We start from the raw sequence: 16,224 nt of genomic DNA on the forward strand, positions 1-16,224 counted from the left end.
CATTCCACAAGTGCACGGACTCCTTACGGAGGACGTCAGGATTGAACTCCGCACCCTGTCGTCCTGAGCTGTAATAGTGTCGTGTTAACAAATACACTTCCGTGCTGTTACCCACCATCTTTCCCTCGCCCTCCCTTCCCCACCGCTGCCCAGCTCTCTCCTCGTTCTTCCCATCTGACCCCACTTTGTTTCTCTCTGCCTCCCACTCTCCTCCCCTCCACATCCCTCCCTCCCCTCCCATCTTCACTCCTATTCCTCCCCATCCTTCCTTACATCCAGCATCTCCTCCATCGCCTGTTCCTCACTCAGTGCCTCACCTCCTTCCACCCCCCGTAGTTCTGTGCAAAGGGCTGCAGATGGGCCCTTTGCTTCCATCCCCGTCACTCACCTCCCCCCGCTGTAGTTCTGTGTGAAGGGCTGCAGACGAGCCTGGGGGCCAGGCTGAGCAGGTGGGGGCACGGGCTGCGACTGCCCCTGCCCCTGGGAAAGCTTTGGGGGAGACGGGTCGTGTCCGGGCTGGGCCGCAGACTGTGGAGGGGTTGGGGGCTGGAGCTGGGGTGGGGGCGGAGGCTGGGGATGGGGATTGGGGGGGCCAGCTGGCAGGACGGCCTGCTCCGATTCCTGGTTCCTCTCCTGACTGCGCTCCAGGCCCGACACCTGGGTCTCCGGTCGGGGGTCTGCACTGCCCCTCACACTAGGGGCTGGGGGGAGGGGGGGAGAGAACAGGGTTAAACACAGCACTCTCAGAACACCCCCCCTCCCTCCTCAGTGGCCTTCCTGTTCCCTCCCTCCTCTCTGTGCCTCCCACAGCACTCTTCCCCTCCTCACTGCCACTCCCTCATCCCTCCCTCCTCACCTTCCCCACCACCCACCCCCTCCCCATCCCACCACACAGAAAGAAGAAACCATTCACATACCTATTTTGGAGGCCGTGCTGAATAACTTTGATAGACCTTCGTCACTGGCCCCCTGCAGGTCGGATAAGGAGGGGTAATTAATAGAAGACTGCTCAACACTGAGGTCTGGATTGGATCCCAGCCTGTTACCCACATCAGGGATCTATTATTCTATATATAAACCCCCAACCCCTGGATTAGATCCCAGCCTGTAAGTCCACTCCCAGAGATCTGTTTTTCTAGATATAAACCCACTGAACTTCTGCATTCGATCCCAGCCTGTAAGCCACTCCCAGGGAGCTCCCCAAGTTCGTCGGAAATGATGCGAGAGTGAGTGATAACTCTTTTATGAAGATGCGTGGAAGTCTAGGAGCTGGCTGGGAGACGCAAGGAAACTGATGAGATGAAGTACTCACGAACAAAGTGCTTTTCCACCTGGTTGAGAGGCTGTGTGGTGAGGCAGAGGGGGCTTCCCGCTTTGGGCATTGCACTGGATCTTCGCTGATGGACTGGGAGGTGGGGGTAGGAAGAAGGGGAACAGGCTTTAATCAGCTGCTCAGAGTGGCGGAGTTCCACTCCCCTGTCCCTACCCAGCCTGATACTGTCCTGACTGCCGTGCAGTTCCAATTCTCAGATGCTTCTCATGTCCGTAAGATAAGATACAGGAGCAGAATGAGGCCATTCAGCCCATCGAGACTGCTCCACCATTTCATCATGGCTGATCCATTTCCCTCTCAGCCCTAATCTCCTGCCTTCTCCCCCTATTCCTTCATGCCCTGACTAATCAAGAATCTATCAACCTCTGCTTTATATGTACATAAAGACTCAACCCGTGAGACATAAAGAGCAAATGAGTGAATTCCACAGAATCAACACCCTCTGGCTAAAGAAATTCCTCCTCAGAGTACTCCAGCGAAGTGCTGTCGGCAGGTGACCACTCCCTGTAAACCAAACTTGCCCCACACTTCCCCTTAAGGAATCTGACTCTGACCATCAAGTAAGTAGGAGGGATTAGCTTTTGGGGTTTTAGCTGGTTGTTATGACGGTGGGGGCTGAGGGCCCTGTTCCTGTGCTGTACTGTTCTATGTACAAGATCTCCTGTGAACTTACACCCTTGCACCTTACATGCGTGTTCTCTGGTCTTAGGCATTTCAACCCTGGGACAAAGACACCAAATGCCCTCTCTATTTGTGTCTCTCATAATCTTATAAACCTCTATCAAGTGTCCCCTCAACCCTAGGCTGTTCCAGAGAAAGCTGCATAGGTCTGTCCAAACTCTCCTTACAGCTCAGGCCTCTAATCCACATAGTATCCCGATCAACCTCTTTTGCACCCTCTCCGAAGTGCCCACATCTTCCTGTATCCGGGTGACCAAAACTGCACACAATACTCCATGACTGGCCTGACCAGTTTTATACAGCTGTGACGTGACTTCCTGACTCGTACACACATAGCCAAGACCGATAAAGATAGGCGTGTCTTACTCCTTCATTACTGTCCTGTCAACTTGTTTCACGGAGCTGGACCCTCTGTACCTTAACACTGTATCGAACTGCACCTTACATTTGACCTCCTTAGGTTCACTCTACACACGATTTAATTATGCTAAACATTTCCTTTCTCGTTGGACTCTCTGTTTTCATCTTTCTGGGACACTTTCTGAATTAATTTTAAAAAAAGGCCCTTTGACCCACAGATTCCACGATGACCTCCTACCTGCACCCACCCTGTTCCATCCTCCCCCTCAGCCACACACAGTGGGGCTGATGAACCCTCTCACCCCGCGTGCCACTGGGAGGTAAACACACACACTGACAGAGGTCCGCACTGACCCAGGTCTCCAGAGTAAGGAGGGAGTGATTCTAGCCACTGTGCCACATCGTCGGCGCCTAATGACTCCCGGACAACAATCAACCAACCAGAGCCGCTCTACAACATGAAACAGTACAGCACAGCACAGGCCCTACGGCCCACCTCTTAACCTATATCAATCTAGCTCTTCCCTCCATTCTTCCTTCAAACAAGCGCTTATCTCAGACACTGTTAAACTGCATCTGCCTCTACCACCACAGCTGGCAGCAGCTTCCATATAAAATATCTGCCTCCAACATCCCCCTGTACTTTCCATCAATCGCAATAAAATTATGCCCTCGTGTATCAACAATTACCACCCTGGGAAAAAGGAAGGATGAGGAGGGAGTCTCTTATCAATGCCTCTTAACATCTTGTACACCTCTTTTCAAGTCATCTCTCATCCCCCTTTACTCAAAGTGAAAAGCCCTAGCTCGCGAAACTTGCCCACTAAGAGATGCTCTCCAATCCAGGCCGCATCCCAGTGAACCTCCTCTACACCCTCTCCAATCCAGGCAGCATCCTGGTGAATCTCCTCTGCACCCTCTCTAATCCAGGCAGCATCCTGGTATATCTCCTCTGCACCCTCTCCAATCCAGGCAGCATCCTGGTGAATCTCCTCTGCACCCTCTCTAATCCAGACAGCATCCTGGTGAATCTCCTCTGCACCCTCTCTAATCCAGGCCGCATCCTGGTGAATCTCCTTTGCACCCTCTCTAATCCAGGCCGCATCCTGGTGAATCTCCTTTGCACCCTCTCTAATCCAGGCCGCATCCTGGTGAATCTCCTTTGCACCCTCTCTAATCCAGGCCGCATCCTGGTAAATCTCCTCTGCACCCTCTCTAATCCAGGCAGCATCCTGGTGAATCTCCTTTGCACCCTCTCTAATCCAGGCAGCATCCTGGTATATCTCCTCTGCACCCTCTCTAATCCAGACAGCATCCTGGTGAATCTCCTTTGCACCCTCTCTAATCCAGGCCGCATCCTGGTGAATTTCCTTTGCACCCTCTCCAATCCAGGCAGCATCCTGGTGAATCTCCTCTGCACCCTCTCTAATCCAGGCAGCATCCTGGTGAATCTCCTCTGCACCCTCTCTAATCCAGGCCGCATCCTGGTGAATCTCCTCTGCACCCTCTCTAATCCAGACAACATCCTGGTAAATCTCCTCTGCACCCTCTCTAATCCAGACAGCATCCTGGTGAATCTCCTCTGCACCCTCTCTAATCCAGGCCGCATCCTGGTGAATCCACTTTGCACCCTCTCTAAAGCTTGCAAATTCTTCCTATAATGAAGCAATGAGAACTGAACGCAATACTCCAAGTGTGTTCGAACTGGAGCTGCAACTCAATCCCCTAACTAATGAAAGAGAACACACCATCCTATCAGTTTGCATGGAAACTGTGAGAGATCTATGGACATGGCCCCCAAGATCCCTCTGTTCCTCCAGAAACCTAAGAATGCTGCCATTGATCCTGTACTTGCCTTCAAATTCATCCTTTCAAATTGCATCACTGCACACTTTTCTAGTTTGAACTCCATCTGCCACTTGTCTGCCCTGCTCTGTAACTTGTCAATGTCCCACTGTAACCTACAACAACCCGCACCATCACCAGCCATTGTGTCATCTGCAGCCTTACTCACCAACACTTCCAAGCCATTTATAAAGATCACAGAGAGCGGTGGACCCGGAGCCGATCCTGTGGAACCAGGCTCCGGAAAGAGTATGCTCTACCACCCTCTGCCTTCCGTGGGCAAGCTAACTCTGAAGCCACACTGCCAAGTTTCTCTGGATCCCCTGACTTCTGATTTTCTGGGGACAGGGAGTGGAGAAAGAGGGACGGGAAGAGGTCAGAAGGGTGAGGTTTAGAGGGAGGGGGGAACTGAAACTGCTCACCTTATCGTCTGGGTCACTGTCGATGTCACACTGAAAGACAAGACAGGAGAAACGGTGAGAGAGGGTGAGAAGGTGAGAGAGTGAGAGAAGGATATTTTACACACACACATACACACACACACGTGTGTGCAGTGGGGAAGGGGGAGAGAGAGAGATTAACAAACTGTTTTTGGGGGAGGGAGTGATGTGGGAGGGGCTGCAAGGGGGGGAATGCCACACCAGTGGGCTGTTGGGGGGGAGGGAAGATCGCTGGGGAGGGGGTAGGAGGGAGCACTGTGGGAGGGGGTGAGGAGGGAGTGCTGTGGGAGGGGATGGAGGGAGCTCTGTGGGAGGGGTTAGGAGGGAGCTCTGTGGGAGGGGATGGAGGGAGCGCTGTGGGAAGGGATGGAGGGAGCGCTGTGGGAAGGGATGGAGGGAGTGCTGTGGGAGGGGATGGAAGGAGCTCTGTGGGAGGGGATGGAGGGAGCACTGCGGGAAGGGATGGAGGGAGCACTGTGGGAAGGGATGGAGGGAGCTGTGTGGGAGGGGTTAGGAGGGAGCTCTGTGGGAAGGGATGGAGGGAGCTGTGTGGGAGGGGTTAGGAGGGAGCTCTGTGGGAGGGGATGGAGGGAGCACTGTGGGAAGGGATGGAGGGAGCTGTGTGGGAGGGGATGGAGGGAGCTCTGTGGGAAGGGATGGAGGGAGCTCTGTGGGAGGGGTTAGGAGGGAGCTCTGTGGGAGGGGATGGAGGGAGCACTGTGGGAGGGGATGGAGGGAGCTCTGTGGGAGGGGATGGAGGGAGCTCTGTGGGAGGGGATGGAGGAAGCACTGTGGGAGGGGATGGAGGAAGCACTGTGGGAGGGGATGGAGGGAGCTCTGTGGGAGGGGATGGAGGGAGCACTGTGGGAGGGGATGGAGGGAGCTGTGTGGGAGGGGATGGAGGGAGCTCTGTGGGAGGGGATGGAGGCTGTGTGGGAGGGGATGGAGGGAGCTCTGTGGGAGGGGATGGAGGGAGCTCTGTGGGAGGGGATGGGGAGCTCTGTGGGAGGGGATGGAGGGAGCTCTGTGGGAGGGGATGGAGGGAGCTCTGTGGGAGGGGATGGAGGGAGCTCTGTGGGAGGGGTTAGGAGGGAGCTCTGTGGGAGGGGATGGAGGGAGCGCTGTGGGAAGGGATGGAGGGAGCGCTGTGGGGGGGGTGAGGAGGGAGTGCTGTGGGAGGGGATGGAAGGAGCTCTGTGGGAGGGGATGGAGGGAGCACTGTGGGAAGGGATGGAGGGAGCACTGTGGGAAGGGATGGAGGGAGCTGTGTGGGAGGGGTTAGGAGGGAGCTCTGTGGGAAGGGATGGAGGGAGCTGTGTGGGAGGGGTTAGGAGGGAGCTCTGTGGGAGGGGATGGAGGGAGCACTGTGGGAAGGGATGGAGGGAGCTGTGTGGGAGGGGATGGAGGGAGCTCTGTGGGAAGGGATGGAGGGAGCTCTGTGGGAGGGGTTAGGAGGGAGCTCTGTGGGAGGGGTTAGGAGGGAGCTCTGTGGGAGGGGATGGAGGGAGCACTGTGGGAGGGGATGGAGGGAGCACTGTGGGAGGGGATGGAGGGAGCTCTGTGGGAGGGGATGGAGGGAGCTCTGTGGGAGGGGATGGAGGGAGCACTGTGGGAGGGGATGGAGGGAGCTCTGTGGGAGGGGATGGAGGGAGCTCTGTGGGAGGGGATGGAGGGAGCACTGTGGGAGGGGATGGAGGGAGCTGTGTGGGAGGGGATGGAGGGAGCTCTGTGGGAGGGGATGGAGGCTGTGTGGGAGGGGATGGAGGGAGCTCTGTGGGAGGGGATGGAGGGAGCTCTGTGGGAGGGGATGGAGGGAGCTCTGTGGGAGGGGATGGAGGGAGCTCTGTGGGAGGGGATGGAGGGAGCACTGTGGGAGGGGATGGAGGGAGCTGTGTGGGAGGGGATGGAGGGAGCTGTGTGGGAGGGGATGGAGGGAGCTGTGTGGGAGGGGATGGAGGGAGCTCTGTGGGAGGGGATGGAGGGAGCTCTGTGGGAGGGGATGGAGGGAGCTCTGTGGGAGGGGATGGAGGGAGCTCTGTGGGAGGGGATGGAGGGAGCTCTGTGGGAGGGGATGGAGGGAGCTCTGTGGGAGGGGATGGAGGGAGCTCTGTGGGAGGGGGCGAGGAGGGAGCACTGTGGGAAAAACAGTCTCTTTGTTTGACTTTGAAACAGTTTTACATCCCACAGCTGAACAGACGGTACTTACAAAGTATCCTGTTCCCAAACTGGAGTGCACAGATTCCTGAAGAAAAGGAAATAAGAAGATTAAACAGTCGGGTAATAGAAATGAGATCTCTCAGCACTCTAATCCAGCCTGCCGCTATCAGAATCAGGGTAAACAGAGAGAGTTTTGGTGAGGAGCACCACGTTCAGTATGGTCGGCACATTACAGTAGGGGTGAGAGAGGGTTCAGGAAGATCGTCGGGGATGGAGAGGGTGCAGATTCAGGGGATGTTGCCAGGACTGTCGGGGGGCTTGAGTTATAAGGAGAAACTGGGCAGGCTGGGGCTGTTTTCACTAGAGCAAAGGAGGCCGTGTGGTGACCTGATAAAGTGGATGGTCAAAGTCCTTTTCTCCCACAGGGTCAGAGGGTACCACAGTCTAAGGTAAGCGGGAGACAGTTTAAAAAGATACCTGAAGGACAACTTTTTCTTGCAGAGGGTGATCCGTATACATAACGAGCTGCCAGGGGACTCAGTTGGGGTGAGGCAGATACATTAACAACATTTATACACTCGATCAGGTATGTGGCTCAGAAAGAGTTAGAGCAGGGGCTCCCAAACTTGGATGATGGTACGGGTTCCTGGCATAAAAAAGGTTGGGAACTGCTGACTCAGAGGGAAATGGATCAAATGTGTGCAAACGGGTCTCGGCCAGGTGGGGATTGTCCTCGCAGAAAGAAGAAGGGCCGAAGGGCCGGTTGCAATCTATATCGCTCCATGAAGGCGGTGGCTCTGTGAGGAGGGTCCAAGATCAGATGAGGTAGGGAATGCATGGTGTGGAGGGGCTGAGGGAACACAGAATTAACAGACAGCGAGGAGGAGGCAGAAGAGAAGTAGGGAGTAGGTAGGGGAGGTGAATTCTGAGTCAAGATGGTGTGGGGGGATTATGGGGAATGGGGTGGGTAGTGGGTGGAGGAAGGGGCAAGGAAGAGTAGTGGTAGCAGGTGGGGCAGGATAAGGTTGAGTGGTGGGGGAGGGCCTAGCAATACTCACATCACTACCCGGCCCCCGTGAGCTACTGCGATACGAGCTCCCGTTCTCGCCCCCGGTGCTCTCATTGCCTCGACTCTGCACTTTTGTCTTCACCTTCAGGGGAACAGAAAGACAGGAACAGCAGGTGACAACTCTCATCTAAACTCTCGTCACACATCCATGCACCCCCCTCCCTGCACCCTAATCCTACATGATTCCTCCCACTGGGCAGGATGCAAAGACAGAGGGAACTGACCCACTGCAAGTAAGCTAGAGCTGTGGGGAAGGAGCAGGGCAGTGGGGTTAGTTCGAGGAATGACAAGGCTGGAGGGATAGAGTGCCAGTGGGGTTAGTTTGGGGACTGGCACGGGGCTCTAGGGAGAAAGAGGGCCATGGGATATTGGACTGTGGGGAATCTCGGTGCAGTGGGAATAGGTTGGGAACCAATCTGGAGACGTGGCCAGTGAGTGGGGCAGTGGGAACAACTTGTCTCTGGTTCCAGTGTTCACTTTACCCTGCAGAACTACAAGTGGCCACAAGATGGAGCCAAATGCCTGGTCTTAAAATCTTTTGCTTTTCTCTTCCACATCATCTGTCAATTTACTTTTAAAAAAACAATCGCTCAATTAGATCCCACCCTGAAACACACTCCCAGGGATCGACCATTCTTGATACCCTGGATTAGGTTCCGGGGATGTGTTATTCCTGGTAGAAAGCTGCCAACTGCCCTTGGCTCTGTGACCCGATACCTTTTTGGCGGGCGGTGCCCTCCTGCCATCTTGCTCCCCGTTTTGCCTCATTTGCTCAGAGTCCGGGCACTCATTCCTCCGTGGACCCTCGCCTGGAGAGCTGCTCCCCTGCTCCTCAGGTCTTCGCTTTTCCGGCCTCTTCTGCTGTGCTTCTGTCCTCTCGGGTGGCTTTAGCACAGCCTCTCTCTGCATCAGAGGGAGAGAGAGAGGGAGGGATTAGTCCACTCACACAGCATCCAGTCCCTATCTATGGGTCAGGGATGTGACGGGACACTCTCCACTTCTTGCCTAGGGTTAGTTCATACACACAACATCTGCCACATTACCCTGGTCTGATAGGGCACTTCACACTTTAGGTGGACATAGCAATTCACTGAGACACCTTCCAACCCACCACCACTCCTTCCCAAAAGGACAAGAACAATGAAAGGACTGGGAAAAACTCCCCCCTGGAATTTGCCTTCCAAGCCTCACACCATCCTGACTTAAAGACATTGCTGTCGTTCCTGGGTAAAAGGCCTGGAACTCCTTTCCTGCCAGCAGTGTGAATCACCCACACCAAGCCCAGCAGAGACTCAATAAGGTGATTCACTCACCAATGTCTCAGGGGCAAAGAGCAGAGGGGCTAGTAAATGCTAGCTCGGCCTGTGAAGCCCATTTTCCATTAATGAATACCGTAAAGAGTTAATCCTTCGTAAGTGATGAAGAAACACAAGTTGGGATCAGCAGCAGAAATATAAAGAATTGATTGCACAAGGGGAATATCTTGGGTAAAGTGAGAACAGATGAGGGGAATTTAGCTTCAAAAGAAGACTGTTAGAAACAGGACCTAATTGTCCATGCTGACCTTAATAGAACACAAAACATACAACAGCAGCTATACTGGGCTGACACTTCAACCTACTCCAAGAACAATCGAACTCTTCCCTCCCACACAGCCCTCCATTTTTTTCATCCACACACCAAACTAAGAGTCTCTGAAATCTGCCTAATGTATCTGCCTCTACCCCCACCCCAGGTACCCACCACCTCTAACATCTCCCCCCATACTTTCGTCCAATCACCTTAAAATTATGCTCCCTCATATTAGTCATTTCTGATTTAGAAAAACTTTCAGGCTATCCAATCGATTTATGCCTCATCATTTTTTGCACCTGTATCAAGTCTCCACTCATCCTCCCTTGCTCCAAAGAGACAAACACTACAGTGCTCAACCAGTCCTAATAAGACACACTCTCTAATCCAGGCAGCACCCTGGTAAATCTCTGCACCCTCTCTAATCCAGGCAGCACCCTGGTAAATCTCTGCACCCTCCCTAATCCAGGCAGCATCCTGGTAAATCTCTGCACACTCTCTAATCCAGGCAGCATCCTGGTAAATCTCTGCACCCTCTCTAATCCAGGCAGCACCCTGGTAAATCTCTGCACCCTCCCTAATCCAGGCAGCATCCTGGTAAATCTCTGCACACTCTCTAATCCAGGCAGCACCCTGGTAAATCTCTGCATCCTCTCTAATTCAGGCAGCACCCTGGTAAATCTCTGCACCCTCCCTAATCCAGGCAGCACCCTGGTAAATCTCTGCACCCTCTCTAATCCAGGCAGCACCCTGGTAAATCTCTGCACCCTCCCTAATCCAGGCAGCATCCTGGTAAATCTCTGCACCCTCCCTAATCCAGGCAGCACCCTGGTAAATCTCTGCACCCTCCCTAATCCAGGCAGCATCCTGGTAAATCTCTGCACCCTCTCTAATCCAGGCAGCATCCTGGTAAATCTACTCTTCATCCTCTCTAAAGCTTCCACATCCTTCTTATAATGAACAGAACACAATACTCCAAGCGACAGTCCCATCTGCCTTGTATGGTCCGAGCCTCAAAATGCTTAACCCTTTCCTATCCAAGTTTAGTTTTAAGGCTGTAATTGTGCGCGCCTCTGGCTGTTTGTTCCACTTACACAGCACCCTGCCCGTCAGGCCCTATTTAAATCTCATCTCTCACCCTGTGCTCTTTAGCTTTGCATTCCTCACCCTGCAGAAGAAAGCCTGTGACCGTTCACCATTTAAAACATGCACAGAGAAAATTCACAGGGATGTTGCCAGGACTTGAGGACCTGAGTTTATAGGGAAAGGTTGCAAGGCTTTATTCTCTGGCGTGCAGGAGAATGAGGGGAGATCTCATCAAGGTGTAAAAAATGATGAGGCATATAGATAGGGTGAATGCATGCAGGTCTCCTCCCCTCAAATTGGGTGTGGCAAAATCTAGAGGTCATAGGTGAAAGGTGAAATATTTATGGGAAATCTGTGAGGGAACTTCTTCACTCAGAGGGTGGTGCTAATGTGGATTAAGCCAATGGCAGAAGTGATATAAAGGGGTTCAGTTGTCACATTCAAGATAAATTTGGATAGCTACATAGATGGGAAGGGTTTCAAGGGCCACATTTTAGGCATGTACACGGGGCTTCAATACAACTGGGCTGGCATGGACTAGATGGGCCAAAGGGCCTGATCTCTGCTGCATAACATTCTGCTATTCTTTTCTTAATTCAATGCACTAATGCAATGAAATAATCTGTATGGACAGCACACAAAGTTTTTACTCCACCTCAGTACCTTCTTTACCACCCAGTCTGTTCTGCAGTGAATGGCCCTGCCTTTCAACAGAGGGGCCGCGGGTTCCGGTTCCCCAAACGGCCCTGCCCTGGTTAGACTTGGCAAAATGCAACACCTCACACCTATCTCAACTAAATTAAACCTGCCAGTGCTTGGCCCTTGTACCAGTCGGTCTGGATTTGGCTGTGCAAGTGAATGTTGGCTTTATCTAAGACTAGAAAGGGAGGAAGAACAGTGCAAAACAGAAAAATGGATATTGTTCTGGAGATTTTTCTGAGCTAATCATAGAGCCCCTGGACTTCAAAAAGGCCCTTTAGTCCAATTAATCCAAGCAGGCCTGGTCATCTGCCCACTTGCATCTATCCCCTCCCAGACTAGAGTCCTGCCACCCAAACTTCCCTTAAATTTTACAATGAACCCACATCTCCAAAAGCAGCTCATTCCAGGTGTGATCACCCTCTGAGTTAAGAAGTTCCCCCTCACCACGTTCCCTTTAAATAGTTCACCTTTCACCCTTAATATATGACCTCCAGTTCTAGTCTAATCCAGCGCGAGGGCAAAAATCTGCATATGTTCACCCCAGCTATACCTTTTATCATTCTGTATACATCTAACAAATGCCCACTCATTCTCCTGTGTTTGAGGGCAGAGTTCAAACCTATTCAACTTATCCCTACAACTTAGGTCCCCAAGTACAGCAACATCCGTGTAAATCTTCTCTGTGCTCTTTCCGGTACACTTAACACCTATGGCTAAGTACAGCTCCAACATCATATACAGGTTCGCCGACAACACCACTGTTGTGGGCTGTACCAAAGCTGGTGATGAATCAGCATACAGGAGGGAGATTGAAAATTTGGCTGAGTAGTGTCATAACAAGCTCTCACTCAATGTCAGCAAGACCGATTATAGGCTTCAGGAGAGGGAAACCAGAGGTCCATGAGCCAGTACTCACCGGAGGACCAGTAACATTAAATTCCTAGGTATCATCATCTCAGAGGGCCTGCCCTGGACACATTATATAAATGTAATTGCAAAAGAAGCACGATAGAGCCTCTACTCCTGAGGAGTCTGTGGAGATTTGGCATGTCATCAAAACCCTTGACAAACTTCTATAGATGTCTGGCGGAAAATGTATTGACTGGCTGCATCACGGCCTGGTACAAAAACACCAATGCCTTTGAGTGGAAAATCCTACAAAATGTAGTGCATTCAGCCCAGTACATCACCGGTAAAACCCTCCCAACGACTGAGAGCATCCACATAAAACGTTGCCATAGAAAAGCAGCATCCACCATCAAGATCCTCACTGCTGCCATCAGGTAGAAGGTGCAGGTACCTCAGGGTTCACACCACCAGGTTCAAGAACAGTTACTAGTCCCTCGCCATCAGGCTCTTGAATAAAAGAGGATAACTACACATTCTATTTCTGGTGTTCCCACAACTAGTGGTTCACTTTAAGGACTCTTTATCTTGTTATTTCACACTCTTGTTCTTTATTGCTAATTATTTATGTTTGTGTTATTCATTGATCTGGTTTACAGTTACTGTTCTATGGATTTGCTGAGCATTCCCGCAGGGAAAAGGATCTCAGGGTTGTATGTGGTGACATGCATGGACTCTGATAATAAATTTTACTTTGAGGTGCACAAAAAACTCCAAATTTGACCTCATCAACATCCCATCAGCTGCACTTAGCGCCCTGATATATGAAAGCCAATGTGCCAAAAGCTCTCTTTATTATCCTATCTACCTGTGATGCCACTTTCAAGGAATTATGGATCCTTTATTCTATTGCACACCTCACAGCCCTATTGCTCACAGTGCAAGCCTTTCCTTGGTCTATCTGCCAAAGTGTAACTAGCCTCAGAGTGGAAGAACTGGAACTGGTGTGACAGTGGGGTGCGTTCCTCCATCTGACCCTCCCTGTCCTTGCCAAATCATTGGCACTGTTCTCAAATTCCCGCTGGTCTCTCCCCACAATAGTGATCAACCCAAATACCACACCCCGCCCCCCGAGCTATTTCATTATCATGCAGAAGTCTCAGCACCTCATGGAACAATGAGTCAGACTACAGCAAGGAGATAGAGTGCCTCGTGACGACAGCAGCCCCTCTCTCAAGGTTTAAGCAGAGACTGGACAGGCACGGACCGTTTTTCCCGGAGTGAGGAGATTGACAGGTAACCTAATGGAGGTGCATCAAACCAGGAGAAGTGTACACAAATTGGTTTATTACTGTCACTTGCCCTGAGGCACAGTGAAAAACAAAAGAGCTGGTCATTGACTTCAGGAAGGCATGGCAGTGCACATTCTGCTGTTTACTTTAACAGTGGCGGTCGAGAGCTTCGTTCCTAGAAATGAACATCACCAACAGCCTGTCCAGGTCCGACCACGTGGACACCACAGCCTACTCCATCAGGAAGCTAAAGAAAGGTGGCATGTCACCAATTCTTTTATCAATACACCCTACCAGAACGTATCATGCTTGGCACGACAACAACACTGTCCGTGACTGCAGGAGTTGTGAGTGCAACTCAGCATATCATCGACACTAGCCTCTGCTCCATGGACTCTCGAACCGATTGAGGACTTCAGAAAGGGTCAGAGGAGAGAACACACACCAGTCCTCATAGAGGGATCAGAAGTGGAAAGAGTGAGCAATTTCAATTTCCAGGGTGTCAGCATCTCTGACGATCTATCCTGGACCCAACATATCGATACAGCTACAAAGAAGACACAATAGCGGCTATAATTCATTTGGAGTTTGAGGAGATCTGGCATGTCACCAAAGACACTCGCAAATCTCTACAGATGTACCATGGAGAACATTCTAACTGGCTGCATCACCGTCCCGTATTGGAGGGAGGGGCGCTACTGCACAGGATCAAGATAAGCTGCAGAGAGTTGTAAACTCAGTCAACTCCATCATGGGCACTAGCCTCTGTAGTATCCAGGATATTTTCAAGGAGCCATGATTTACAGTAAATATATACTTTATGTAATTCATGTTTTTTTGTTACTATGTACTCCTGCTGCAAAATCAACACATTTCACAGCATTATCCAGTAATATTAAACCCAAGTCTGAACCTTGACGACACTTGCTACCACCTCTGTACAGCAGCCAGCGCAAAGACCTCACCAAACCCAGACAATCTCTCTTCTCCCCTCTCCCGTCAGGCAGAAGATTCAAAAGCCTAACAGAACATACGACAAGGAGGCTTCTACCCTGCTGCTATAAGACGATTGAACAGCCCCTCTATACAGCAGCAATGCCTGACCTCACACTGGACCTGGTCGGTGTCCTTGAACTTTCTCGGCAGCTTCTGCACTTTATTCTGCATTCTGTTATTGTTTTACCTTCCTTTACCTCAGTGCATGCATTGTGTAATGAATTTATCTGTGTAAACAATGTATAAGAAAAGCTTATCGTGTAGTATCTTCGTGCATGTGACAACAAACCAATTTCCCATTTTTATTTTATTTCTGCCACGGATGTTGGCTTGCTGCACAGGCTGAAGAGAGTTTTTAGAGGCCTGTCTCAATTTGTCATTGAGCAATTTGCAGTCTGCAGAACATAATCCAACATGTCCAATGATATCATTGCTTCTACCACCTCTTCATAATGGCGCCTCAGGGAGGGACACAGTAGTACACAGACCCAGGTTTGATCTCATGCATGGTGGTGTGCGAATCTACACGTTCTCCCCATGACCCTGTGGGTTTCCCACTGGATGTTCCAGTTTCTTCTCACGTTCCAACAACATGCTGGGTGGGTGGATTAATGTCCAGTAGTGGGGGGGGGGGGGGGAGAGAAGGGAACAGGTTCATTGTTAATGTGTGGTTGATGCACGGCCCAAACTCTACATCATCAACCATGACAGTCACGGACTTGGGCTATATGATGATTCTGTGACTGTTTTTCTGTGGTTATAATTACACAAGCTGTACGTGATTTTTGATACTTCGCACCATGGCCCAGAGGAATGCCATTTCATTTGGCCGCATTCATGTGCATGGTTGAATGACAATTAAACTTGAACTTGAAATTGAATTCATGCCATTAGGTTGGAGGCTAAAATGGCAACCGGATTTTGTTGCAGACCAGTGAGGTATAGTTCTTTAGGGAAGGTCTTACACAGCAACACTCAGGCGTGCAGCAAAACAAACACACCTGGAAATGCAGATGTATAATTCCTTGAAAGTGGAGTCACAGTAAATGCAGCTATTGGCACGTTGGCCTTCATAAATCAGGGCACTAAGCACAAGAGTAGGATGTTATTTTTTTTATTTAGAGGTTAAGAGTGGAACAGACCTTCTTTTGCCCAATGAATTGTGCCGCCCAACAACCCACCTATTCAACCAGAGTACAACCCCAGGACGACTTACAATCACCAAACAAGCTGCAAACTAGTACGTCTCTGGAGTGCAGGAGGAAACTGGAGCGTCCAGAGGAAACCCACAGCCATGGGGAGAAGGTACAAACACCTTCCAGACAGCACTGGAATTGAACTCTGAACTGCGCTGTAATAACTACGTTACTGTGACGCTCCAAGAATAGGTATACACCAGACAGCAGTGATGGTATTCAAATTCCAGTTTCCTTGGGAACAAGCCTTAATCCAGCACCTTGGATGCTCTGCCACACTACTGCGCGTATTGAAGCTACAGTGTCGTGGAAGAACTGGGGTAGAGAAAGCAGACATGCAGCAAAGGAATAGGCCTTTCAGCCCAAATGATCCATGCTGAACTCTCTGAAGCTTCCACATCCTTCCCATAATCAGGCAACCAGAAATGAACAGAGTATTTCGAGTGTGGAGTAACCAGCGTTTCACTGCACAGCTCTTGAACTCAATCCTCAACTAAAGGAGGCCAGCACACAACACGCCTTCATATCCACCCTGACCACTTGTGCGAGAGGACCCCAGGATCCCTTTCTGCGTCCACTCTGTTAACTATTCGGCCACGAAACATGCACTTTTCAAGCTTGACCTTCCAAAGTGTATTACTTTACACAT

The 16,224-nt window shown here is 51.1% G+C and overlaps 1 protein-coding gene across 6 annotated transcripts in view; it reads right to left on the minus strand.

The window, feature by feature from the left end:
- LOC132382884 (autism susceptibility gene 2 protein-like) overlaps positions 1 to 16,224 on the minus strand; it is a 77,232-nt gene that overhangs the window by 48,871 nt on the left and 12,137 nt on the right. For 5 of the 6 annotated variants that reach the window (XM_059953397.1, XM_059953401.1, XM_059953400.1 and 2 more), the window contains exons 2-8: positions 8,603 to 8,788; positions 7,875 to 7,967; positions 6,866 to 6,901; positions 4,642 to 4,671; positions 1,313 to 1,405; positions 918 to 969; positions 389 to 701 (exon numbers count right to left, since the gene is read on the minus strand). In XM_059953397.1, the coding sequence (XP_059809380.1) occupies positions 389 to 701; positions 918 to 969; positions 1,313 to 1,405; positions 4,642 to 4,671; positions 6,866 to 6,901; positions 7,875 to 7,967; positions 8,603 to 8,788 (803 nt within the window). The remainder of the gene's footprint in view (positions 1 to 388; positions 702 to 917; positions 970 to 1,312; positions 1,406 to 4,641; positions 4,672 to 6,865; positions 6,902 to 7,874; positions 7,968 to 8,602; positions 8,789 to 16,224) is intronic. The other variant, XM_059953399.1, reaches the window with a different exon arrangement.

The sequence above is a fragment of the Hypanus sabinus genome, chromosome 29 (genome assembly GCF_030144855.1).
Source record: "Hypanus sabinus isolate sHypSab1 chromosome 29, sHypSab1.hap1, whole genome shotgun sequence".
Taxonomy (NCBI): domain Eukaryota; kingdom Metazoa; phylum Chordata; class Chondrichthyes; order Myliobatiformes; family Dasyatidae; genus Hypanus; species Hypanus sabinus.